The 26,062-nt window shown below is 36.8% G+C and overlaps 4 protein-coding genes across 4 annotated transcripts; all 4 read right to left on the minus strand.

Moving 5' to 3' along the window:
• Positions 1-2,489: 2,489 nt before the first annotated feature.
• Positions 2,490-3,840, minus strand: LOC104440038 (nuclear transcription factor Y subunit A-9-like). Its single transcript, XM_039309658.1, has 3 exons — positions 3,811-3,840; positions 3,035-3,205; positions 2,490-2,729 (listed from the first exon to the last, which is right to left on the minus strand). The coding sequence occupies exons 1-3, from the start codon at positions 3,838-3,840 to the stop codon at positions 2,490-2,492; spliced, it is 441 nt and encodes a 146-aa protein (XP_039165592.1).
• A 4,972-nt stretch (positions 3,841-8,812) lies between these two features.
• On the minus strand, positions 8,813-12,633 carry LOC104439993 (disease resistance protein RUN1-like). The gene is made up of 5 exons (XM_039309659.1): positions 11,479-12,633; positions 11,037-11,315; positions 10,534-10,947; positions 8,989-9,054; positions 8,813-8,869 (listed from the first exon to the last, which is right to left on the minus strand). Exons 1-5 carry the CDS (start codon positions 12,532-12,534, stop codon positions 8,813-8,815), a joined length of 1,872 nt encoding a protein of 623 aa, XP_039165593.1. The 5' UTR covers positions 12,535-12,633.
• Positions 12,634-13,073: 440 nt separating this feature from the next.
• LOC120291879 (toll/interleukin-1 receptor-like protein) lies at positions 13,074-13,580 on the minus strand. The gene has a single exon (XM_039309660.1). It carries the CDS (start codon positions 13,578-13,580, stop codon positions 13,074-13,076), a length of 507 nt encoding a protein of 168 aa, XP_039165594.1.
• A 4,296-nt stretch (positions 13,581-17,876) lies between these two features.
• Positions 17,877-25,291, minus strand: LOC120291880 (disease resistance protein RUN1-like). The gene is made up of 7 exons (XM_039309661.1): positions 25,140-25,291; positions 24,689-25,058; positions 21,747-22,851; positions 21,301-21,582; positions 20,442-21,208; positions 19,788-20,358; positions 17,877-18,476 (listed from the first exon to the last, which is right to left on the minus strand). The coding sequence occupies exons 1-7, from the start codon at positions 25,189-25,191 to the stop codon at positions 17,877-17,879; spliced, it is 3,747 nt and encodes a 1,248-aa protein (XP_039165595.1). The 5' UTR covers positions 25,192-25,291.
• Positions 25,292-26,062: the final 771 nt, after the last annotated feature.

Consider the following 26,062-nt stretch of genomic DNA (forward strand, 5'->3'; position numbering starts at 1 on the left):
AAAGTAGTATGACACGAAGGTTGAGATCCATAAACTATATGCCTCTCTTAATACTACAGCACAGTCTCTTGATGAAAAGGTATAGAACATTAACTAGCAGCCGTGCAGGACATGGCTAAAGTTGAGAACGCCGTTGGTTAGTGCATGGCCAAAATTGAGGAGATCGTAAAGAACATGGAGAATTTCCATCTTGTTCGAGTTCCAAGAAACCCCTGATTTTTGAAAAATCTTCATATCTTCGTATCTTTTATGTGTTTAAATCTTTTTCGTATGTTTTGACGGTCTAAAGTCTTTGCTTGATTTGCATACCTTCTTAGACCCTCTTGCTACTGACCAAAAAGTGGCTATATGCAGATTTTAGGTGTTTGGTTTTTGTTTGTTCGTAGAATTCGGTGTGTTTGTGTAGATTTTCGCAAACTTTTGCATTGGCGATTGCTTTTAATAGATATCATGCTTATCTAAGTCTACTTATTTTCATAAATTCTATAAGATGTGCTGCTTAAGTGTTATTTTGTAGGTTAATATAGACTTTATGTTTAAATCTGCATGAAAGTTTTATCACCATCAAAAAAGGAAAGATTGTTGATAAAACTCCTATCAAGATTTTGAAATTGACAAAACTTTTTGTTTCAAATGTCTATCTTAAGTACAACTTGTTTATAAGTTGTTTCTAAGAAACTATCGAAAACTTTTGTCAAAGTCTATTATTACCCAAAAGCATTTCCCTCTGACATATCCAAAACGAGATCGTATCAAGAACAAAGAAGAGTCCAGAACCAAACTCAATGACATTGCGACACAAATCTAGAATGAACTTTATTTGGAAATAATTTTTCAACGACTATTTTCTGGCTAAGGATTTTACTTACCTTATTCAAAAACATTGATCGAGTCAATCATATACTGACAAAATCAATCTTGAAGATAAGTTCCATATGAGGAAGCATCATTTATGAAAACTAAGATTCCGATTTTATGGGTAACTAGAATCAAGTGGAATTTCCATTTCTATCTTCAACAGCCACAAGATCCCTTTGAAAGATTTTGTCCAATGGTCAGCTTGGAAGAATTTCCTCTAAAGAATGTCAATAGCTAGTGTTGCATGGAGGAGTATTTAAAGGAGGTCATTTGATCAAGATGGATAGGAATGTGAATCAAAATTCCAAAGTCTAAAACCGTTATCTATTACTTGTCTTCATTTGTGAGCATTACATATTGAGATCAAGAGAGAAAACACAAAAGGAGTGACTTACTAAGATAATATGATCTACTATTAAGTGGTTGCACTCACAAGTTGTAATTTTTTGTTGATCTTATGATGAAATCTAGTCAATAGATTATCAGTGTGGGAGAGTGGACGTAACTTTGATTTTAGCCAAACTACTATAAAATTCATGTACAATACTCTCTTTTCTTAACTCACTTTATTTAAGTCTGTTGCACACTTACAAGTTTCTAGAAGTTCAGTAATTTGATTAACAAATTCTATTTCTCAGTCAGACTTTGCTAGAATCATATTTATTTTGCATTTATTTGTCAAGATTTCTTTCAAATACCTATTCATCCCCATCTAGGTGTTAATACTAGCTTTATCACTACTTTGCATAATGTTCTCTTGGGTTCAAATTCATGTGCAAGCTGATTCTCGGAGAGAGTTGACATGTTATAAGTACACACAACCAATGTCGGATCCAAAAACCAAGCCGCCAACCTCATATAGATAAGCATAGACATAACTTTTAAATACACTTGGTATCGTTACCAATGATAAAGCACCACAGTAGGCTAAAAGACATCATATTGAATGTAGAAGCTTGTATATCTATCCCAAGCCACACGCGGCGTACGAATCTAACATATAGGTACCTTTTGGATCCGACATCGGATCCAGAAACCAACACGCGGCATACGAATCTAACACATGTCGGATTCGGAAGGAGTTGACTTTCATGGCCGTCTTAAAGCCAAATGCTGAAAGCAAAGCGCAATTATTAAGCTTGGATTTACTTTGGAGTGGAATAGAGAGGTGGCTTTACAAAGCAGTGGCTAAAGGAGAAGCAATTTCTTTGCTCGATCCAACACCATCTCGACCACATCAAGCAAATCGAATTATCTAAATGAATAATGATAAATTGTCTTCCCCCATATTTTAACTCTCCTAAATTACTTTTACAATATATATTACACTCTCATTGAATAATCACCCAAATTTCTTCCCTTTTATTTTGGTCGTACTCATGTAAACTACTTCAGCTTTTCTTTTATTCTATTTTTTCTAGACCAGACTAGTCTAGTCCCCTGCCCCCACCCAAATAAAAACAAAACAAACACAAGAAAAGTAAATTAGAAAAAAAAAAAAGCATTTTTCTCGTGAAGAAAAGAAGAAGAGAAAATCGAACCAAACCGAATCAAGTTTTCATTTGGGTCGTATTCAATACATATTGTGATTTGGTTTGATTTAGCTGCTCACCTCCCTCATTTGATTTGGTTCAGATTTCTTGAAAATCCAAACCGACGTCAGATGAATTCTGGATTTCAGAAAATTCAGGTGTCAAAGGGTCAGAGCCCACTGAATTGTCAGATTGGGAAGATGAAGCCGGACAAGAGTTCGTGCCTTTCTCTTCAGCTGCATCATTCGAAGCATTGATATCCCCTTTTTTAGCAAACGACCGTCCAACGGCCCTGGCTCTTCTCATGGCATGCAGGTGCCGCGACTCATGAAGATACGGCTATAGATCCAATTAAACCAAGACAAGAGAAAGGAACGACACCATATCAGAGAACGACCAAAGAAAAGATATATGCTAAGATAGCTGCAACAGCTGTAACGAAGATGAAGTATGCAGTCAGACAATTTTCCACAAAATAGAATTTCCTAAAAATAGCATCTAATGACAGTATACCATGTGGTTAAGGAAGCAAACACGCGCGGAACACCTCCCCCTCCCCCAAAAAAAAGCTTTATAATTAATTTTTATAACTGGCAAGGCCAGAAGCAACTTCAAAATCAACAGGTATGAAAGGGACAATTCACCTTTTTGCCTTTGATCAGCTTTCTTGTAAGCTCTGCTTTAGCACGCTCTTGTCTTCGTCTCAAAATCCCATGATACTGCTTAGCATTTACATAAATAGGACCTTGTGCCAGGTCAAGGGGCAGAGGCAATTTAGCATGAGGAACACCGACAAGAGGATAAGCCTGCCCAATCTAAGATCTCTCAAATGGCATAATCCATAATTCAGATATGTTATCTATTGTATGAAAAAGCACCTCATACAAACATAAACAAGGGGTGAACAAGAGAGACCTTCGGCACAAATAATAGCAATTTTCAGTGCTCTTTACTAATTGCAAAAGAAACATAATTAAAGATAAACATGAATAAACTGTTAGAAGGGTAACAGAGATTCTTTCTCATATGTTCTCTTTTCAACTCACCCTCTAATAGCACCAACCGCCAAATATAACTTGAGCTATGATCGTTACTGTATCCGTATTGAAGAGATGCGACAAAGTGTTCGAGCGTTTCGTGGTTCAAAAATGCCGAATCTCGTCTCAATCATCATTTGTCAGGACTATTCGGTGTAAGTTCTTTGGCTTGGACAGGGCATTTAGTACATGTCGCTATTCCTGGATCCAGGGGGGCATTTATTACTTGGACCCTATTTGCGATTTATTTACATACTCGAACAAATAAAAATTGGAGCAGTTGAGAATTGAATCCAATTTTTTCCATTATTTTCGTATCCGTAATAGTGCGAAACGAAGGCCCGCAGATCCCAAAAACGCATAGTTTCCCCTCCAAAAATTACTTCCCCAGTCAAGGAGGAATTAAGTGCCATCACTACCAAAGGGGTCTTACCTCAGAGGCTTGGATGAGAGTTGTCCAACTATGAGAAACCCGCCAATCCACATGTGATGTGTGAACAATGACAGTTGTGTACCCCGAGCACACGCAATGGAGCCGTAGACAGTCAAGTGAAAGGAATAGCGATGAATTCCTATGGAGCATCCAGGAACAAGAAGATTTAATCGGACGACGAATTCTTGCGTGGTCCAAGGAGGGTGGGGTCAGAAGAGGTCATGGTCTTTGGCGCGCACGGCCAAGGAAGCATCGTTTTTGAAGCAAGATGTGAAGAAACCACTAGATTTATGTCTTCTGGATTGAGGGTTGCTAGCATTGTTAGTGCTAGAGCATCTCGGTTCGAGTCCGAGTTCACTGCTCAGAGGAAGTCTTTATGGGAGTTCTTCCCGCTAAACGAAAGGCTTGAGAAGGACATCCCCTGGCAGCAGGTCACATGTATAGGACCAACTGGGGCATTGGTCATGGCATAAAAGATATTTTAGAGGCTCATAATATAAGAAACAAAGCACCGTAGAGATGCTAAAAGACCTGAAGTCAAGATATATGATTGGAAGCATCACAACGCCCTATGCGGGAGAAGCAAAGCTGAGCGCCCATCTTTGATTTCCTTTCTAAATTGACATTTCAAGCTTACCTGCACAGTTACCCATATACCCGAGTCCTAGGAAGTATCTACCGTTGACATACGCATATTACGTCGCTAAGATTCATGGAAAGACATGACTACTTCAGCAGTAGATATTATGCCTACCCAACAAGCTACATTATATCTACGGCAGCCCCATCACCAATGGAGCAGCTAGCTAGTTAGTCCCTCGTCATCTAGTCTTATCATCTACGTACTTGAATGTCGCCTCTATAATATTATACGATTGATGAAGCAATCTGCAATTAGGACTGCTTCAATGGAAATGAAGGAAGCGGTGAAAAGCTAAAAGAAAAACTATATTAAAAGAGAGAGCACAAATGCTGGACTTACTACTTCCTCACAAATTTCTCCTTGCAATCTACCAGAAGGAAGGGTGGGTCTTTTCGGATTCTTTTACCCAAGTACGTACATAGATAGGAATGAAGGTGCACTTAGCTCATTATACTTTGTTCCACCACGGCCTAGATGGTTTAATTATTAGATTGATTTACTAATTTTATTTCTTTAAAATTTATCTTCCTTTGCTTTAGTTATTCCATACCATACCAAGTAAAGCAAAAAAAAAAAGTGTGACTAATAACATATACAGTTCCGTTTCTCTTTCTTTTCTTTTCTTTTTTTATATTTTTTATTTCGAGAAAAAAAAACAAGAGAATCGGATCAAAATCGTCTCGATTAATCACTCAACTCTTCCATTTCCTGTTTGCCAGATTCTTTACTCGTCCCCCAAGCGGTGGCCTTATCCCCACCTTCGGTCTTTGTCCGTAAAGTAAGAGGGAGTGAGTGAGTAAAGTAATTAAGGTGCAACAAAAAATGGCTTAAGTAGCAAAATACAAAAATGCGTATTACACATAGATTTTAACTATTCATTATGAACTTTTTTTAAAGGGTCTTATGTAAATAATGAGTTCTTTTTATTTTCTTTTGTGCAACTATGACCCAAACATTTCATATCAATTTCTCCACAGCTCATTAATGCAATAATCAAATCAAATAATCCATAAAATAATAATTATATTAAAAATATTAAATTAATGCATTAATTATGCATATTGGAAAAAAAAAATTAGACGAAGACATTGTACGATGCCTTTGAAACCCATCATTTGTAATCTATCATCTAATCTCTTATATTCGAAAGCAATTTTTATGAATTGATATTTCAAGAATGATTAAATGAGTTTATTGACAATATTGAAGAACTAAAACTATCCAACACCATAAAGTCAAGGAGTGATAATTGACTAAAATAGAAAAAAGAAATGCAACCCAAGTAGTTAAAGTCCAACACAAGATGTTAACCTCAAAAGGGAAAGGAAAGATTGCGAACGGCAAATATCCAAAACCAAACGGTAGTAGAGATAAGTGAGTAAAAGGATAAAAAGCAGCAATCTAAGAGAAGACACAAGTACCGACCAAAAAAACGAGAAGACACAAGAAAATTGGATCACAATCGTCTCAACTTATCGCTCACCTGATCCATGTCCTGTTTGCAAGATTCTTTGCTCTTCCACCACGCTGTGGCCTTTTCCCCGCCTTCAGTCTTTGTCGGTGAAGTGAGGGTAAGTGAATGAGTAAAGCAATTAAGGTGAAACAAGAAATGGCTTAAGTAACAAAATACAAGAATGCGCATTGCCCGTATATTTTAACCGTTCATTATGAATTTTCTTTTTCTTTTTTGTAATGGTTTTAAGCAACTAATGAGTTCTATTTTTTTCTTTTTGTGCAACTATGATAAGATCATTTTAAACTAATTTCTCCACAGCTCTTTAATACAATAATCAAATCAAATAATCGATTAAACTACACTTATATTTATAAGATGAAATTTGTGCATTAATTATCAATATTCGAAAAATACAAATACATTATCAGATAATGACATGCCTTTTAAATATATAATTTGTAATCTATCATCTAATATCTTGTCTATGAAAGCAATTTTTATGAATTTGATATTGAAAGAATGATCGAATGAGTTTAGTGGCAATTTGAAGAACCATAATAAAGTCAAGGAGAGACAAGTTACTAAAATAGAAAAAATGTCCAACTTAAGTAGTTAAAGAGGAACACAAAGATGTCAACCTCAAAAGACAATGGAAAGATTGCCTTAGGAACCGCAAATATCCAAAACCAAAAGGTAGTAGAGATTAGTGAGCAATGCAAGGATAAAAAGTAGCAATATAAAAGAAGAAACAAGAGAATCGGATCACGATTGTCTCAACTAATCAGTCACCTGTTCCATTTCCTGTTTACAAGATTCTTTGCTCGTCCAACAAGCTGTAGCCTTTTCCCCGCCTTCTGTCTTTGTCCGTAAAATGAGAATGAGTGAATTAGTAAAGTAATTAAGGTGCAACAAAAAATGGCTTAAGTAACAAAATACAAGAATGCGTATTCCACATATATTTTAACTGTTCATTATGAATTTTCTTTTCATTGGTTGCAGGGGTTTCAAGAAACTAAGGAGTTCTTTTTTTCTTTTGTGCAACTTTGATCAAATCATTTTATATTAATTTCTTCACGACTCATTAATGTAATAATCGAATTAAATAATCCATAAAACTATACTTATATATAAAATTTAAAATTCGTGCATTACTTATGCCTATTGGAAGAAAAACATTAGAAAAAGGCATTATTAGACGGAGACATCATATGATGCCTTTGAAATCTATCATTTGTTGTCTATCATCTAATATCTTATCTATGAAAAGCAATTTTTATGAATTGATCTTTAAAGAATGAATCAATGAGTTGGAGAACCATAAATATCCATCACCAAAAAGTCAAGGAGAGATAAGTGACTAAAATAGGAAAAAAAAATATATGTAACCTAAGTAGTTAAAGTCCAACACAAAATGGCAACCTCAAAAGAGGAAGGAAAGATTGCTTCAGGAACCGCAAAAATCCAAAACCAAACAATAGTAGAGATAAGTGAGTAATGCAAGGATAAAGAGTAACAATATGAGGAAGAAACAAGAGAGTCGGATCGCAATTGTCTCAATTAATTACTCACTATTCCCGTTTCCTGTTTGAAAAATTCTTTGCTCTTCCACCAAGCTTTGGCCTTTTCATCGCCTTCGGTCTTTACCTGTAAAGCGAGAGTAATTGAGTGAGAAAAGTAATTAAGGTGCAACAATAAAAGAGCTTAAGTAACAAAATACAAGAATGTGTACCACATATATTTTTAACTGCTCATTATGAAATTTCTTTTAAATAACCAATAAAACTACACATATATTGAAATATTAAATTTGTGCATTAATAATGAATATTGGAAAAAAAAATTATACAAAAACATTATTAGACAAAGACATCATATGATGCCTTTGAAATCTATAATTTGTAATCTGTCATTTAATAACTTATTAATGAAAATATTTATGAATTGATATTTAAAGAATGGTTAGATGAGCTTGGTGGCAATATTGAAGAACCATAATTATTCAACACCAAGAAGTCAAGGAAAGACAAGTGACCAAAATAGAAAAATTATGCAACCTAAATAATTAAAGTTGAACACAAGATGGCGACCTACAAAGGGAAGATTGCTTTAGGAGTCACAAATTTCCAAAACCAAAATGTAGTAGAGATTAATGAGTAATGCAAGGATATAAAGCAGCAATATAAGAGAAGAAACAATAGAATTGGATCACAGTCGTCTCAACTAATCACCCACCTGTTCCATTTCCTGTTTACAAGATTCTTTGCTCGTCCACCAAGCTGTGGCCTTTTCCCTGCCTTCAGTCTTTGTCCGTAAAGTGAGAGTGAGTGAGTGAGTAAAGTAATTAAGGTGCAACAAAAAGTGGCTTAAGTAACAAAATACAAGAATGAATATTCCGCGTATATTTAAATTTTTCATTATGAATTTTCTTTTTCTTTTTTGTAATGGTTTTAAGTAACTAAGGAGTTATTTTTTCCTTTGTGCAAATATGATCAATCATTTTATATTGATTTCTCCACGGCTCTTTAATGCAATAATCAAATTAAATAATCCATATGACTATACTATATTTAAAATATTAAATTTGCGCATTACTTATGCATATTGGAAAAAAAAATAATTAGACAAAGACAGTATTAGACGGACACATCGTATGATGCCTTTGAAATCTATAATTTGTAATCTATCTTTTAATATCTTATTTATGAAAACCAATTTTTATGAATTGATATTCAAAGAATGATTAAATGAGTTTAGTGGCAATATCGAAGAACCATAACTATCCAACACAAAAAAAGTCAAGGAGAGATAAGTGACTAAAATAGCAAAAAAGAAAAAAAAATGCAAGCTAAGTAGTTAAAGTCCAACACAAGATGGCATCCTCAAAAGAGGAAGGAGAGATTGCTTTAGGAACTGCAAATATCCAAAACCAAACGGTAGTAGAGATAAGTGAGTAATGCAAGGATAAAACGCGGCAATATAAGAGAAGAAACAAGAGAATCGGATCACAATCATTTCAACTAATGACTCACCTGTTCCATTTCTTGTTTGCATTCTTTGCTCGTCCACCAAGCTATGGCCTTTTCACCGCCTTCGGTCTTTGTCCGTAAAGTGAGAGTGAGTGAGTGAAGTAATTAAGGTGCAACAAAAAATGGCTTAAGTAACAAAATACAAGAATGCTTATTCCACATACATTTTTAATGTTCATTATGAATTTTCTTTAAGTTGTTCATTAATTATGCATATCGGGAAAAAATATATATTAGACAAAGACTAAGTATGATGCCTTTGAAATCTATAATTTGTAATCTATCATCTAATATCTATAAAAGCAAGTTTTTATTGATATTTGAAGAATGATTAAATGAGTTTAGTGGCAATATTGAAGAACCAAATTCATCCAACACGGAAAAGTCAATGAGAGATAAGTGACTAAATTTAATTTTTAAAAAAAGCAACCTAGTTGAAGTCCAACACCAAGATTGCAACCTCAAAAGAGGAAGGAAAGATTACTTTAGGAACTGCAAATCCAAAACCAAACAGTAGTAGTAATAAGTAAGTAATGCTAGGAGAAAAAGTAGCAATCACATATATTTTAACTTTTCATTATTAAATTTTCTTTTCATTGTTTGAGGGCTTAATTAACTATGTCTCGCTCTTTGAAGACTTTTGAAGGCTTAACAGAAGACGTCGGGTCATCCATTACTGAAAGTTCTGAACTAAACAAATTCGTTATATGTACTGTGGCTCCGCACTTTGAAAATATCATATTACCCTCCTACACTTTGGCACTTCTATACCACACAAACTTTGAAAAATTATAGATTACTTTCCAAGCTTTCATATTTGTTTCAGCCGTTACTTTTTCCGTTTGTTTAACCGTGACAAGGTTGATAAAATTAGTTAAGAAAATTGTTGAGTCTGTCCGTTTAGGTAACACTTAATGGTTATGCAAATTGAAAAAATAATGGATGCAACAGTAAATCCAAGCTTTTTTTTCCCCGGGGGGGGCGGGTGGTTTGGTAATCTATAATTTTTCAAAGTTTGCGGCCTATTGTGTAACAGTATTAAAGTCGAAGGTGGCAATTAAAACATTGTGGCATCAAAATAAACACACAATATTACATAATGTAGAACACTCAGTTATATAAAAAAAAAACTTAAAAATTAGAATTTATATTATTTATATATGTGTATTTGCTATATTAATACCAAACGACACTTCAAATTACAAAGAACATGTCAGAAATTACATAATATAGAACACTCAGTTATATATAATAAAAAAATAAACTTAAAAATCACAGTTCACATTACTGGTATATGTGTATTTGCTTAATTTATACCAAACGACATTTCAAATTACAAAGAACGCGTCAGAAGAACTCTCATGCATTTGAAATAATTTAGAGGTCTCTCTGATGGTTTTTCGTCGTTGGATCATGCATGTAAATTTCAGAATAATGTTTTAACTTTTTTACAGTTTGCGCTGTTTTACCAAATTATAGCATCAAACTGAAACTAAAACAAATCAATTTTTGCACATCTACTGTATATTGACGAAGAAGATGCCGCACCTTGTCTGACTTGGATTTAAAGTCAGATGCATCCGGAGGAATCTCCTGTGCATGACGCAACAAAGGCATTCTAGGAGGTTTAGCAATGTTGGTACCTGATAAGTCCAACTCTGTTAATGAGGTTAAATTTCCAAGTGAACTAGGAAGTTCTCTCAACCCTCTACATCCCGACAATGAAAAGTGCTTAAGCTTCACCAATGCCCCCAATTCTTTAGGCAATTCAGTAAGACCACCGCACTCTTCAATCTTTAATTCAATCAACGACACTAGATCTCCTATGAAGCTCTCAATTCTCTCTAGATTGAAGCAGTCCGCAAGAGTCAACCTCTCTAAACACGAGCATTTGGAGAAGTCTGGGATTGTTGTTATGCTAGAACACCGAGTAATAGATAGAACTTTTAAATTTTGTGCCCTCTGTAAAAAATGGATGACATTTTAATTGTAAGAACCATCAAATAGGACACATGGAAATTGTTAGACTAGAACTAAAACATGTAATTTACCTTAATCAAGTCCCATGCTTTTGAATCATCCTTGAAGTCAATAGTGTTGAGTTTACAAACAACAAGACGATCCAAATACATATTGGTTGCCCTAAAGTCCTGAGGAGAATGCCAAGAAAACCATCTCAAATTTGAATGGCACGTCGCAAAATCCCCAACATAAGTTCCCCAGTGTAGCTCGAGGAATCTTAGATTTTTTAACCTTTCAAACTCTTCATTGGTAATCTCTATGGGGTCAGCAGATCTAAATATCTTAAGAGCTTGAATCTCATCCTTCCTCTGCAAGTGAAATTTTTTGAAATAAAAGTTTATCAACTTCCAACAACTTATTTTACAACTTGAATGAACAAGAAAGAAATTATAAAGATTTAAACATAAAAAAAGGAATCTTTAATTCCAAAATATACCATTTTTATTTGAAAATGGGACATTTCTTACTTACCTTTTTGGTTCTTATGATTTCAAGGGCCTCTTGTGTAATCCACAACCTACTACGCTTTCCTAGATTGAATGGACTTTCTTGACGGACAATACGCCTTCCCAATTCTATAAGTTGATCATGCATCCAGATGTTATCATTGTCCAATATCTTTATCAAGCACCTATCGATAAGAACTTTTAGTCCTCTTATGGGATACAATTGACAATCAGCCCACATGTAAATTGCATCAGCCTTATTCTCATTGTAGAAGAAGCATGCTATATCAAGAAAAATTTGTTGCTGATATTTGTCCAGGTTATCAAAGCTAATCCTCAACGTCTCCATGATGTCTTCCTCAGGTACTTCCCTTAACCTATCCAACATCTCTTTCCAAAATGCTTCATCTTTACCATTAAGTAATGAACCTATTACTTCTATAGCCAAAGGGAGCCCTCTCATAATTGAGACAATTTTATTTGAAAGCCCATGATAAATGTCGAAAGGAAATTCTCTACCAAAGGCATGCTGACAAAAAAGGCGAAGCGCAGGAGCATCATCCATCTTTAGCATCTCATAGCATAGAATTTCATCTTTAAGTCCCTTAACATTCAAAACAATTTTGTTTCTTGTTGTAATGATTATCCTAGACCCTGAATGTAATGAATAAACTCCTATTAGTTTCTTAATATGCTCTTTTTTATCAACATCATCCAGAACTAAAAGGACATTCTTAGTGCTAAGTGTGTCTCCAATCCTCCTTATTGCTTGCTCGCTATCCATTAATTGTTCTGCAGATCCAAAACCAACAATGTCAGACAATAATTTCCTTTGTAACTGGAGTATGCCCTCCTTGGTCAAGAAGCTTTCTCGTATGTTCTCAAGGAAGCTACAACACTTTCCAAAGTGGGAAGATAGTTTATTGAAGATGTTTTTGGCAATGGTCGTTTTACCGATACCACCCTTTCCGTGAATTCCAATGAGCCGCGCATCCTGATGGTTGACATCTAATAACTCTGTCAATTGTTTTACCCGATCCTCAAGTCCAATTAAATGTCCAGTCACTGATTTTCCTTTCATCTCTAGCTTCTCCAAAACCTTCTCAACAACTAATTTGACAATCGCTGCTTGGCTGTCATGTACACAAGCGCTTGCATTAGTTGACTACAATAATTTCTTATACATGCGTGCCACATGATTTTTCTTCCCAGAATTAGTTTACTTGTGTAATTGATGTTTCTTGAGGAGAACTCACAAATGTATATTAAATAAAGTCGGCACCAGATGGGATCGCTGATGTTTTTCTTTACCAGTAAATAGAAAATGGAAACTGATACTCTCATCACATGGGTAATTTTTATTTTTATTTTGGGTTTGAAATTTCTGTTTGAAGATGCAGATTGTTTATTTTGATAAGTGAGAATGCAGATCAAATTGAAGTTATTGACCTCGCAGGGGAAAATTTTAGGGAAGAAGTTTAAAGTAGAGGATGTAATGTTGAATAAGAGCAGGAATTGCGGGTTGTTTTCAATATTTTCAGTTTAAAAAAAAAAATCACAGGGCAACTTGTATCCCCTAAAACAGAAAAATAAGAAATAGGTAGGGATCTTTAACGAGTATTACCTTTGATCCTTTTTCACATTCCATCCTTTGATTTCATCAACTTCCGCAAGAGCCATTCTCCAAACCTCTGCTTCCTGAGGAAAGTCCTCGTTGTGTTTCTCAAAAGCAGTGCTATAAAGTGGAGTCCTAAGTTTAACATCCTCAGGTTCCACATCAAGAAAAATAGGAATGATACTTTTTTGACCTTCGGATTTAGAGACATTTTCTACTATGAGTGCAAGCTCTTGGAGGCACCGTTTACTAGAAGCATAAGTCTGAGAGAAGATGGGTATGTAGAGCATGGAGTTGTTGATCACATGTAGAAGGTTCTCGCCAATCACTTTGTCAATAGGGAGTTCATCATCCTCCTTGAATACACAAACTCCAGCATCTACCAAGCCATGGTAGAGGAAATCTGTGAATCCATGACGAGTGTCGGATCCTCTGAAACTCAATAACACTTGGTACTCACCTCCTGATACTCGTGCAACATCACTACTTGTTCCAGCCTCTGAGTTTGCCATAGGTAGGGAGCTTATTACTTCCAGAAATCTCTCTCACCTAAAGAGAAAAAAGGTTTGTGTGGCGTGGCCTAGCTAAGACACGAGCTGAGGTTTTGGATATGATCGAGGCAAGAGAGTAACAATAACGAAAAAACAAGAGTACCAATACCTAGAAAGCCTGGCCGGCTCACTTTAAAGTCAAGTTATAGTTGTCTATTTCTCACATAACGTTCTGCTGTCTATTTGTCGCTTAACGTTCTGCATTAGCAAGTGGACGATAAGATGCCTGAGACTTTTTATAAACTTTGGAAATTTTTAAAGACTCCTTGGGAGACCATAAAGTCCAATCAGGAGTCATTCTACTTGAAAAAAATCTAATAAAAAATTCAATGGAAGGGGAGGATAGTGCAGCCAGGCGGCACATGGGCAGGGCCCATAAGTAGAGAAAGAGAGAGAGAGAGATTTGACTTTGGACGCTAGCAAAGGGAGCGAGGGGCGAGGCATCTGAGTATGGGGAGACGCTGCAGCGGCATTGAATTGCACTGCACGTTCAGCACATTCAGTTGATACAAGCGCGTGCGCCTTTTCGTTATCTAATCATAATGCCATGTCGTTCGGTTCCTGCTCGGTTCCTCTAAAGTGACGGGGTAATGCCTTTTTATTTTTAATTTTTATGAATACAGAAGGCTGTCGCGCGGGATAGATGGATCTAGAAATAATATCAAATTGAGGATCATCGGTCCTCAACTAGTACGGATTCTTCCAAATCCTTACTATGCACAACCTTGAATTGTCCATTTTAACCAATTTATCTCATAAGAATTCTATATCCATTAGCCTATTGGGTCAGTTAGACATCAATTGAGATATAGATGAGTAACTTGCCCTGTATGCAACTAGAGTTCTCAATTCATTTTGGCATCAAACTTGATCAATTATTAACTAACTGTCCCATGTGATCTTTATCTAATTATGAGTCATAAAGTTCTCATTTGCTAAGTGTCCAAGCGATTTTCTTTTATGTTTATTATGATCCTAGTGTGTAACCTAACCTTCCAACCAAGAAAAACGAATCACAACACAAAAGTCAATATAAGAGAAATCATAAGTAGATCAAGAATAATAATGAAAGGTGAGTAAAAAATAAAGTATGGTAAGTATAGTAAGATTCAACGTTGGGCAAAGAGCATCACATGTCCTTATTGTTAAGTTCCAAGACAGCATCCCCATGAGCGTAAAAATCAAATCTTAAATTTTTTTTTTAAAGGCTAATCTACTAAGCCTAAACTAAAATCAGAGAATGCCATGAAATTCCCGAAACAATATAAATATTAACTAAATGAAATTAAACTAATTCTAATGCTAACATCTAACGATCTAATCAAGGCCTACTTTTAAGATATTTTTCCAATATTTTTCCTTTTTTATTTTTTATTTCTTTAATTTGTAATCAAAGGGACAAGGACCGAGCCCTGGGCTCGGTCCGAATATGGACTAAACTAGTGCTTTGTGTATTTGGGCCAAGCACAAAAATGGGCTTTCCATGACCAGCCTCTTCAATGGACTAAACCAGATCGAGCCCAAATTTACTCGAACAAGATTCAGCCCAACTCATACTAAACCCAAATCCAGCCTTTTTATTGTTTGTTTGTTTTTTTTTTTTTTTTTTTGGTTTATTGTTTGTTTTCTTAAGGCTTGTTTACTAACTGGCCAATTCTTGACTATTTTTGTTCTTTTGTTCCTAAAATAAAAAAGAACATAAATTCATTTGGCATTGTTAGTTAAATTTCTATTCCCAAGAACAAATCGGTGGCTAGGGATTTGGAACATAATCGAGGAATTAAAAAAAAAATATATTTCTTGGTGCCTAGGAATAATTCTAGAATCAAGCCGTTTTCTTCTCTCTTTTTTTCTCTCTTTTTCTTCTTCCTTCTCTAACTAGTCGCACGGGCTCGGCGATGGCCAACAATCGACTAAAGACAAGGTATGGCCCTCGTCAACCCTCAGAGAGCCTCAACCTTATAAATTTGGGCAACCAAGGCGAGGCCAACCTCCCCAAGGGCTAGTGAGGCTCCCTAAGGGCGGCAAGGTTGCCAACGACTAGCTAGAGGAGAAAGAAGAAGAAAGAAAAAAAAAAAAAAAAAAATCTCATAAAATTATTAAAATAATTAAAACAAATTTTATGTCATAAAAAAAATTAAGGGTCGTATTAAACGCATTTCTGTTATTTTTCTATTTCGGGAATATGAATTTTTGTACAATTATTAAATGCATTCGAATGCTTAAAAACTCGTTCATGAAACAGAATTATAGAAATAATTTCTGCAGTAAATATGATTATCAAACATACCTATATCATTTCCATTTTTTTTCCAAACGCCTACGTTTCTCTTTTCAATGTTCTTCATGCCTAGATTCTAACAAGCATACTCGTACATCTATGCTTAGCAAACTGCAAACAAGCTTTACATTCAAACCTCCATCTGCTTTGCTTAGCTAGAATCACGGGTACATTACCGGTGACAATCTTTGGCCGTCATCGAATCCAGCCACAACCTCCCGCAAACAAAGAGCAGAGATGTGGAAGTATAACTCGGTAAAGGACTTAATCACAAATGTCATCGGAAAGGAATACTCGAATCATCAATCCCAAGATGTATCCTTGCGAACGACCACCATCCACAGCTGCAAGTATAGGCAATGCACCGGACACAACAATTGCGTGTTTAATTTCACTCTCGGTGACAACGAAATGCGTGCATTTTCATATCTAAAAGTCAATGAATCAAATAGCATCCTATTGACATCAATAATACACACTCAGATTGAACGATTTCTGAAACCGATTCTCACCAAAATCTGAGAGGCATATCATCAAACAATTAATAGGCAATTGTTTGAGGCACTGATTCTAACCATCTCGAACTCAGATCCATGGCTACACTCTAGAAAAATCAATATTAGATATTAAAAATGAAATAAGTAAAATCAAACAACTACTATTAATTCCAAGCAGAGATGAAAAGCATGTCAGCATCTCCTACATCAAAGCAGAGCATTGGAGAATAGAGGCATTACCTTGTTATAGAATCCATCGAAGTCGCGGCTTGGTAGGCAGGAACTTCAGGAAGTGCTAATGAGTAGAATCAGAACCGATGGAAAAGCATCGAGTAAGATTGAAGATCTTCGAGTTAGTCTATCACAGAACGGGTTAGAACAGGGCGCATCCTCTGCTCTCCCGGAACTGGTGCTGGTGGAGAAGAAAGATGACCAGAGACCTCCGAGACAAATACCAAGCTTTGATGTTCGATTTCTTATGAGTGATTTCTTTCTTCCAAAAATAGTTCTTCCCCCAAACCACCATGGAGAGAGATTTGGAGAGAGAAAAACCAGATTCTTCTTTGCGTCCAATCATAGGAATTGGTTTAATTAGGCGAAAATTTTGCCAATAATGAAGGAAACACTTCTTTTTAAAATATTTCCGGGAGACACTGTCATTAGTTCACACTTTGACATGGCACTTGGTATTGGTTTAATTAGATGGTATTATTTCCTTTTTGCAATGTATTAACTATCAGAAGCTAAAGATACTCGCTTGGCATTCCCCGAGTGTTTTTTGAGCATGAATGATTTTCTCAGTTTACACCGATGACAACAAAACTAATTTGACATTATTTAAACCCAAACAAAAGAAATAGATGAACTTCTGATTCTGAAGTGATTTTATCTGAGTCTTACTGTGAAAATTGGTATTTGAGCTTCTCTGACTTGTTTTGCTGGATCATTCGTCCTTATCATGGGGGAAAGGTTAACGTAAGCCATGTGCAGAAGAATAGAAAAAAAGAATACGAAAAGATACTTTTGTTCCCTAATTGATTTCGATGTGTTGTCCCCTATGACATGTACAGATTGGCATTGTTCGCAAAAAATAAAAAGAGTAACAATTAACATTTAGTTCAACATGGAGAAAATCATATAGTTTACCGAAAGAAAGAAAATACTCCAAATATAAAGGATTAAAATGAGATTTGTCAGCCATAAGCACATGCAAGCGAGAGAGAGGGAGGGAGGGGGGATGAGCGGTCCATCCAAACTAAGTGAAAACTTTTAGAAATATCATCCAAACTATTGCTCTATATTAACGTCAAATCAGTGAATTTGATCGAATTTGAGTCAGGTCAAAAATGAAATAACCTAAATTAACCAATTTAACATATGACGACAACAAAATATTCAGTGATTTGCAACCACCACATCAACTGCCCCAGCATCGAGTTTTTCTTGGTGACAGCTGCGTCGAGTTCGTTGCAGATGAAGTCAAACGTGGCCTTGCTCATCCGGAAAGCGCGCCAAAATTCCTCCTCTGGGAACTCTGGGCTGTTGCATTGCTCTTACCAGTCCTTCGAGCGGTCCTCCACCCGCAGACGCCACCGCTAGCCCACGCTCGGCGACAGCGCGTGGCTCTGCCGCTGCCGCCACAGGGGCGCCTGACTGCCTGACGCGCTTGTTCTTCCTCATCTCGATTTCGTTTGCATCGTCGTAATGCTCCTGGATGTGGCAGTAGTAACCGCCCATCGCTCGGACCCCTTCATTCGAGTTCGATGCCAGGGTGGCCTTGCCTTGCAGGGACTCAATGAAGCAGCTCTCCCTCTCGCGCTTCTCTTCCTCATCAGGCAAAACAAGCGAGGTCAAGATCTCTTCCATCGACCCACGACCACTGAGATTGCCGTCACCCTGCGAGGCTCGCTCTCCTCCTCCGCCTCCTCCGTCTCGTTCATTGTCTCCCTCTTCATTCATTTGACGCTTTAATGGGCGATTCACGCTCCCACCTATGCCATACGAGTCATCTTCGTCTGCTGGGGCTTGATTCGCCAGGTCAGGTAAATTGGGGACGTGGGAGAGCTCGTCCTGAATCTCCTAATTGAGAAATAAAAATGGAGTGAGCTATATTAATCGGCGGGAAGACGTTCGATGGAATATGTCTAAACGGGGAATGTGAACGCTGGGAATGTAGAAGGAAGAAGAAGAAAAGTTCCATCGGATTGGGGTGGTGGACAGACTGCATTAGGAACAAATATCCAACCCAGGTAGTTAAAGTAGAACAGAAAATGGGAACCTCAAAAGAGGGTGGAAAGATTGCTTTAGGAACCGCAAATATCTAACACCAGATGAAGGAAATGCATCAGTCACCTAATAAATGTGCCAAGAAAAAAAAAAAAGACAATTATAGAAGGGCGCATATTGGGTGGGTAATGAAAAGAGAGGAGCATATTTGGCCAAAAAAAGGAAGCAAATCTTCCTCTAATATATAATAATTTCTTTTAGATTTTATCCCTTGCTTTACCAGCACGAGACTTCATATCTATATTCCACTCATGTTTCTTATACTTATCGTTTTATTTTGATACAAACAAAATACAAGAATGGGTATTCCACTTGCATTTTTATTGTTCATTAAGAATCTTGGCACTTCTAAAATATCATATTACCCTCCTAAATTTTGGCAGTGCCTCTTAGTAGCATGCAAATTTTGAAAAGTAATGAATTACTTTCCAAACTTTCGTTTTTGTTTCAATCATTACTTTTTTCCGTTTGTATGACCGTTAAATGTTAACCGAAAGTGCATTAACTCGTTCTTAACAGAATAACATCTTCTACATGGTTTATGAAGCTAAGGAAAATAGATAATGATGTATGGTTAATAAAACTACTTGAGAAAATTCGATCAAGAAAAGTGAGTTAGTCCATGCATGTAGCACTTTAACGGCTATATAGATAGAAAAACTAATGGATGCAACATAAATCAAAGTGTTTTTGGTTGGGGGTAGTCTATAATTTTTTAAAGTTTACGAGCTATTTCACAATAGTGCCAAAGTTCAAAAGGGCAAATATTACATAATATCCAACACTCGATTATATAAAAAAAAAATTAAAATATGTAATTAGAATTTATAGTACTTTCATGTGTGTATTTTGTCCATACATCACAACATTTCAAATTAAAAGGAACTTGTCAGAGGACTACTAATGTATTTGATATTGTTTAAAGATCTTTCTAATAAATTTTCGTGGTTGGATTGAAAAAATATATTTCCGTTCGTGTAAGTTTCACGATAATACTTAAATGTTTGCAATTTATATTGTTTTACCGAATTATAGCATCAAATTGAAACTAGAACATATTAATTCACGCACATCTACTGTATATTGAGAAAGAAGATGCCGTACCTTGTTTGATGTATCTAGAAAAATCTCCGATAAGTAATGCGACAAAGGCACTCCAGGTGGACCACTCGGAGTGGAATCTTTGAAAATGTCTCCACACCCCTGGACTTTGACGAGGCAATCATTTGGTATATTGGCGCAAGGGTCATCAATCAACCTCCTCAATGATGGGCATTGCGTGACCTCCAAGGATTTCAAAGACTTTGGATGCTTTAGGCCGCAAACATCAGTAAGTTCATCGCACTGTTGGATTTCCAATTTCTCCAGGTTTTTCACGCAATCTAGCCATTTTATTGTCTCCAGAGATCCGCATTGAAAAACGAAGAAAGACTCCAATTTTTCCGAAAAGGAAAATGATATTTCAACTAGATCCGGACAAGACGACACATGAGCTTGCTGTAGGCTTTCTGAAGAAATGGTTAATATCTGAAGCAGTTCACAACCGTCAACAGTTAAGTTCTCCAGTCCTGGAAGTCTATCAAGTGGAATTTCTTCCACTTGAACATAATAGAACTCTAAAGTCGTCAAATTTCTCAATATCAAGCTGGAAGGAAGTAATTCTGCCCACCTGAAGCTGGAGCATAGTAAATCCAATCTCAATAAAGAGGACGGAAGTTGCACAACGGTTTTAGGTCTAGACGAGACAAAGAGGCCAACTTTGGGGGTGATGAAGCATGTTGATCAAACATCGTCCTTGAGGGAAGCTCCAAGAACCCTTGGATCTCATTACAATTTCTTAAGTTTAGTGTTTGGAGGTGATGAAGCATGTCGATATTCCTTGGAATCTCGCAAATTTGGGTGCTAGTTAAATTTAGGGTTCTAAAAGATGACAAATCTCCAATTCCAATAGGAGTTTCACTTGTCATATCATCACGCCCAGAGAGATCCAGCTCTTCAAGAATTTCCAACATGCTGATGCCACTAGGTAACTGCCAAACATGATGCTCCGGAGAATATGATCCATTTTTTGGTAAACTCAATATGCGAAATGATCTTAACTTTTCAATGAATTTGGGAAATTCCTTCATTGCCATGTCAATTAGAAGAAAAGACTTCAGTTTTAGTAGTCCCTTCATGGAGTTTGGAAGTTTGGCAATGCCCGTTTTTGATAAGTCTAATTCAATCAATGAGGTTAAATTCCCAAGTGAGCATGGAAGGTCTCTCAACCCAGAACATCCCCTCAATGAGAAGCGCTTAAGCTTCACTAGTGCCCCCACTTCTTCAGGCAAATCTGTAAGACCCTTACAACATTCAATCTCTAACTCAACCAATGACTTTAGATATCCAATGAAGCTTTCAACTCTCTTTAGCTTGTCGCAATGCGAAAGAATCAACTTCTTTAAACTCGAGCATTTAGAGAAGTTTGGGATTGTCGTTATGCCACCACATTGAGTAAGAGATAGAACTTTCAAATTCTGTGCCATCTGTAAAAATGGATGGCATGTCAATTATAAGAACTATTGCATAGTACACACTAAAACAATCAATCATACTACAATTAAAGCATGTAAATTACCTTGATCAACTCCCATGCTTTTGCATCATCTGTGAAGTTAGTATTGTGAAGTTTAAAAACAACTAGACAATTCAAATCTATGTTGTCTCCTCTCAAATCCCAATGAGGAGAATGCCAAGAAATCCATCTCAACTTTGAACAACACTTTGCCAAGCCCGCATCATAAGTTCCATTCCCTAATTCGAGGAGTCTCAAATTTTGTAACCTCTCAAACTCTTCATTTTTAATCTCTATGGGGTAATTCAATCCATCTAGCTTAATTGCTTGAACCTTGTCCTTCCTCTGCAAGTAAAATTTTGCAATGATATGAAGAATTTTGGCAACTTTTAACCACAATGTTTACAACTCTAATGAGCAGGAAAAAATAATAAAATTTCTAGACAAAAAGGAATCCATAATACCAGGATATACAACTTCTATTTAAAAATGAGACCTTTCTTACTCACCTTTTTGCTTTTTATGATTCCAAGCGCCTCGTCTGCAACCCACAACCTACTCCGCTTTCCTGGGTTGGATGGACTTTCTTGACGGACAATATGCCTTCCCAAGTTTATGAGTTGATTATGCATCCAGAACTTATCATTATCTAATATCTTTATCAAGCACCTCTTGATAAGAACTTCAATTCCTCTTGTGGGATAAAATTTACAGTCCGTCCATGTGTAAGTTGCATCAGTCTTCTTCTCATTGAAAAGGAAGCATGCTATATCAAGAAAAATTTGTTTCTGCTCATATTCTAGGTCATCATAGCTAATCCTCAACTTATCAAGAATCTTTTTCTCAGGTTCTTCACTTAACCTGACCAACATTTCTTTCCAAAAAATTTTGTCTCTCCCCTTAAGTAACGAACCCACGACTTCGATAGACAAAGGAAGCCCTTCCATAAGGGAGACAATTTTACTAGAAAGGTCACTATAATGATCCAAAGGAACGTCTCTATCAAAGGCATGCCGACAAAAAAGCCGAAGTGCAAGAACATCATCCATCTTTAGCATCTCATAGTGTTGAATATCACATTCAAATCCCCCATCTTGCAAAATATCTTTGTCTCTTGATGTAATGATTATCCTAGATCCTCGATGTAATTTGGAATTTCCTATTAGATTCTTAATGGGAACTTTCTCATCAACATCATCTAGAACTACAAGGACCTTCTTATTGCTAAGTGTTGCTCCAATCCTCCTCATTCCTTCTTCACTATCTTCAATTTTTTCTATAGATCTAGAACCACCAATGTCAGATAGTAATTTCTTTTGCAAATGGACGATGCCCTCCTTGATCGACCTTTCTCGAATGTCCTCAAGGAAGCTACAACACTTTCCAAAGTGGGAACATAATTTATTGAAGACAACCTTGGCAATAGTTGTTTTACCCGTACCACCCATTCCATAAATTCCAATGAGCCGCACATCAAATTGTTTGACATCTAATAATTCTTTCAAGTATTTCACCCGATCATTATGTCCAACTAAATGTTCAGGCAATGATTTTTGTTTTGTCTTCAGTTCCTCCAAAACCTTTTTAACAACCAACTTGACAATAGTTGCTTGGCTGCCATGTATAAAAGGGCTTTCATTAGCTGACCAGATCAGTTACATGCCCATGCATCACCCATGGGTTTGTCAAAATTATAACTTAAGAAGATTGAAGTACATCAAGAACGATCTCTAAGTACACTGAAAAATCAGTATATGTTAATTAAGTAGAATTCACATGATACTCTTTTCATATATTATTAGAGAAATTTTTTATGACTATAGTATTGGTTTACATGATGGCAAAGTTACCAAGTGGCTATTATATCATGCATAAGCAAAAAATTGGCATTTATAGCTAAGCCTAGAAAACATTTCAACACTCGTAATAGGAGAATCATGATCCGAGATAATGTGGACAAATGGAACGTCATCCCGATTCCTGTAACTATTTCCCAGCACCAGCAGGATAGTTGTTGTAATAATTTTTATTGCTCAACTTATGCATGAAAGTCTTCTATGAATCTGATTATGAAAATAATAAGGCACTTTAAGAACCACGTCACATTAAGATTCATTCAAAATTGAAAATCGAGGAACCAGACTCCCATGGGGTTAGTATGGTGGTTAGAGAATGGACATCTCTGCGTGGATTAGGCAAACAACACTGACTTGATTCTCCACATCATCAAGTGAATATTTTCCTATGTTTGGCCCACCAATCTGGGTTTTCGCTTGCGGCTTTTCTGTTTCATTGAGTTAGTAGGATAAGTCATTGCTTCAGAATTTCCTATCTACTGTGTTCTTCCTTGTCCATATAAAAAACAGAATGGAGAGGCCATGTCAATTTTCTTTTCACTAACTCCATTTTTTGGTTAAAAATCCAAGATTTTCAAGCGATCTGTCTAGCACATTTGACAATGTAACCCAAGAGCTCAAGAGATTGCCAAATCTAAATTGTGCAGAAACAGTTCATTTACGTTGGTGAAGGTAAGTGGCCGCCCATAATGCTATAATAATGCATACTAGGTGTTAATTCACCACATACTATTACATTTAAATTGATCGATTGACGGCTAAATTATGTATTTTTATTGATGAATAATGATAAGCTAATTAGCCATGTGGCCCTTTCCACCTTTATTACTTGGGAAAATTAACCATATTTTTCTTTGTTAAATTGCATCTATCGCCTGACTTATCAGTCCAGTTGCCTCTTTCTAATCAGAGTTACCCTCACCACTCTCCTTGACCTCAGCCGCCGTCCGTCCTCGGCTGCTGTCTACCGGTGCGCTACTTGTACCGGCGTGAAATGCTGGCATCCACTACACCGTTTGTCTTTTTTCTCTCTCTCTCTGAATTTGCGGGCTCACCAAAATCAGAGGCCTCCGCGTCGTCACCGACCTCGGACTAGAGGCCTGCAACGGCCATCCCTGCAGCCTGGTCCAGATCAAGGTTGCCCGGTCTCGAGATGGACCTCCCACGACCTCTGCAGAGCTCGAGGCCCCGAGACGACACCCTCGTATTCTTTACATGTTCTCAGAAAGCTCTCGATTCTATTGAATATTTAGACATTATTTTTTTCACCGAATCTTAGTTTTCTTGTGTGATTGGTGTTTCTTGAGGCGCACTCAGAAATTTATAAAATGAAGTTGGTTCGCAGGCGATCCCAGATTTTGTTGATCTAATTCCCTTGAAAACCTCACGAGTGTAAATAGATTTTTTGGGTCGAAATTAGTGATGATGCAGATCAATATGGCAGCAAAATCTGAAATTGATTTTGGTAGGGATCTTATAAAAGCTTCACATATTTTCCGTCAAGAAAAAGAATAAAGAAATCATTGGACAGGGCAACATTTTATCCCTTAGAATAGAAAAAAGAAAAAATAGGTAGGGATCTTTAAAAATGTTACCTTTGATCCTTTTTCACCTTCCATCCCTTAATTTCGTCAACCTTCGCAAGAGCCTCTCTCCATGCCTCGACTTCATTGGGAGACTCCTTCTCATGCCTCAAAAAGTCTTCAATGTACCTTTGAGTCTTAAGCTTGACATCATCAGGTTCTACATGAAAAAAAATGGGAAAGATGCATTTTTGACCCTCTGATTGGGACAAATTCTGTCTTATGTGCACAAGCTCACGAAGGCACCATTTACTGGAAGCATAAGTCGGAGAGAAGATGGGTATGTAGATTATAGAGTTGTCAATAGCACGTAGAATGTTTTCACCAATCACTTCACCGACGTGGAGTTCATCTTCGTCCCTGAATACACGGACCCCAACATCTTCCAAGCCATGGTAGAGGAAGTCGGTGAATTCATTTCGAGTGTCAGGTCCTCTGAAACTCAGAAACACTTGGTACTCACCTTCTAATTCCCGTGCAATGTCACTATTTGTTCCAGCCTCCAAGTTTGCCATAGCTAGGAAGCTTATTCCTTCCGGATATCTCTCACCCCTAAAGAGAAAAAGAGGAGGTTGTGGTGTGGCCCGGATAAGAAATGAGCTGAAGTTTTGGATATGAACTAGGCAAGTGAGTGCCAGTCCCTAAAATACTTGGCCGACTCACTTTATAGTTCCCACCTAACGTTCTGCTTTAGCAAGGACTTCTTAAATAATCTGGAAATTTTTAAAGACTACTTGGGAGACCATAAATGCCAATCGGAAGTTCTTTTATTTTGTTTGGGATAAAGGCATCAGTCCTTCAATTATTGCAAACCGTTCAATCAAATCTCTTATTTATTTTTATTTTTATTTTTGGTGCAATTGGGTTTATAAACTGCATACTTTTTTGTTCGAGTGGATTCTTCAATTAAAATTATAAACGGAGATGGTGATGTTCCACCTTATGGGAAGGATAGTGCAGTCAGGTGGCAAGGGCTGTGGCCCCCGTTCAAGTCTTCAGAAAGGGGGCGGTCCTCACCCAAATTTGAGGCGACGTTCATCACTCCCGCTTGCATGCCGAAGAAGATTGAGGAGGGCGGCTTTGCTGGATTGCAAGGCGGTGGACATTGCAAAGCTTAGGGACGTGTAGAGGCATATGTTGATGGACAGCCTGTGGAAGAAGATCGGAGAGGACAATCTCTCACATCTTCAAAAACTTCTTGACCGAGTGGAGAGGACCGAGGTGAGCGAAGAATGGACCCTATAATTATAGACAAAAGTAAAAGGATTTAAATGCATTTCTCATGATTTTTGTGAATCGATTTGGTTATTGCAGAGTGAACTCGTCTTTGGGCAGAACAAATGCAATCCACACTGCAACAAACTACTTTTAGATGGAGAGGCGTGC

Source organism: Eucalyptus grandis, chromosome 3 (assembly GCF_016545825.1).
Source record: "Eucalyptus grandis isolate ANBG69807.140 chromosome 3, ASM1654582v1, whole genome shotgun sequence".
NCBI lineage: Eukaryota > Viridiplantae > Streptophyta > Magnoliopsida > Myrtales > Myrtaceae > Eucalyptus > Eucalyptus grandis.

Bases quoted from the DNA above. Each gene is read 5' to 3' on its own strand.
- LOC104440038 (XM_039309658.1), bottom strand. From the start codon at position 3,840: ATGGCACTTAATTCCTCCTTGACTGGGGAA. The intron at 3,206-3,810 runs GTAATTTTTGGA...GAGAGATCTTAG, and splicing joins ATTCCTCCTTGACTGGGGAA to ATTGGGCAGGCTTATCCTCT. The intron at 2,730-3,034 runs GTGAATTGTCCC...TTGGATCTATAG, and splicing joins AGCTGATCAAAGGCAAAAAG to CCGTATCTTCATGAGTCGCG.
- LOC104439993 (XM_039309659.1), bottom strand. From the start codon at position 12,534: ATGAAAGGAAAATCAGTGACTGGACATTTAATTGGACTTGAGGATCGG. The intron at 11,316-11,478 runs GTAAGTAAGAAA...TTTCACTTGCAG, and splicing joins AAATCATAAGAACCAAAAAG to AGGAAGGATGAGATTCAAGC. The intron at 10,948-11,036 runs GTAAATTACATG...CATTTTTTACAG, and splicing joins AAGCATGGGACTTGATTAAG to AGGGCACAAAATTTAAAAGT.
- LOC120291879 (XM_039309660.1), bottom strand. From the start codon at position 13,580: ATGGCAAACTCAGAGGCTGGAACAAGTAGTGATGTTGCACGAGTATCA.
- LOC120291880 (XM_039309661.1), bottom strand. From the start codon at position 25,191: ATGGCAAACTTGGAGGCTGGAACAAATAGTGACATTGCACGGGAATTA. The intron at 21,583-21,746 runs GTGAGTAAGAAA...TTTTACTTGCAG, and splicing joins GAATCATAAAAAGCAAAAAG to AGGAAGGACAAGGTTCAAGC. The intron at 20,359-20,441 runs GTTGGCCTCTTT...ACTATGCTCCAG, and splicing joins CATGCTTCATCACCCCCAAA to CTTCAGGTGGGCAGAATTAC.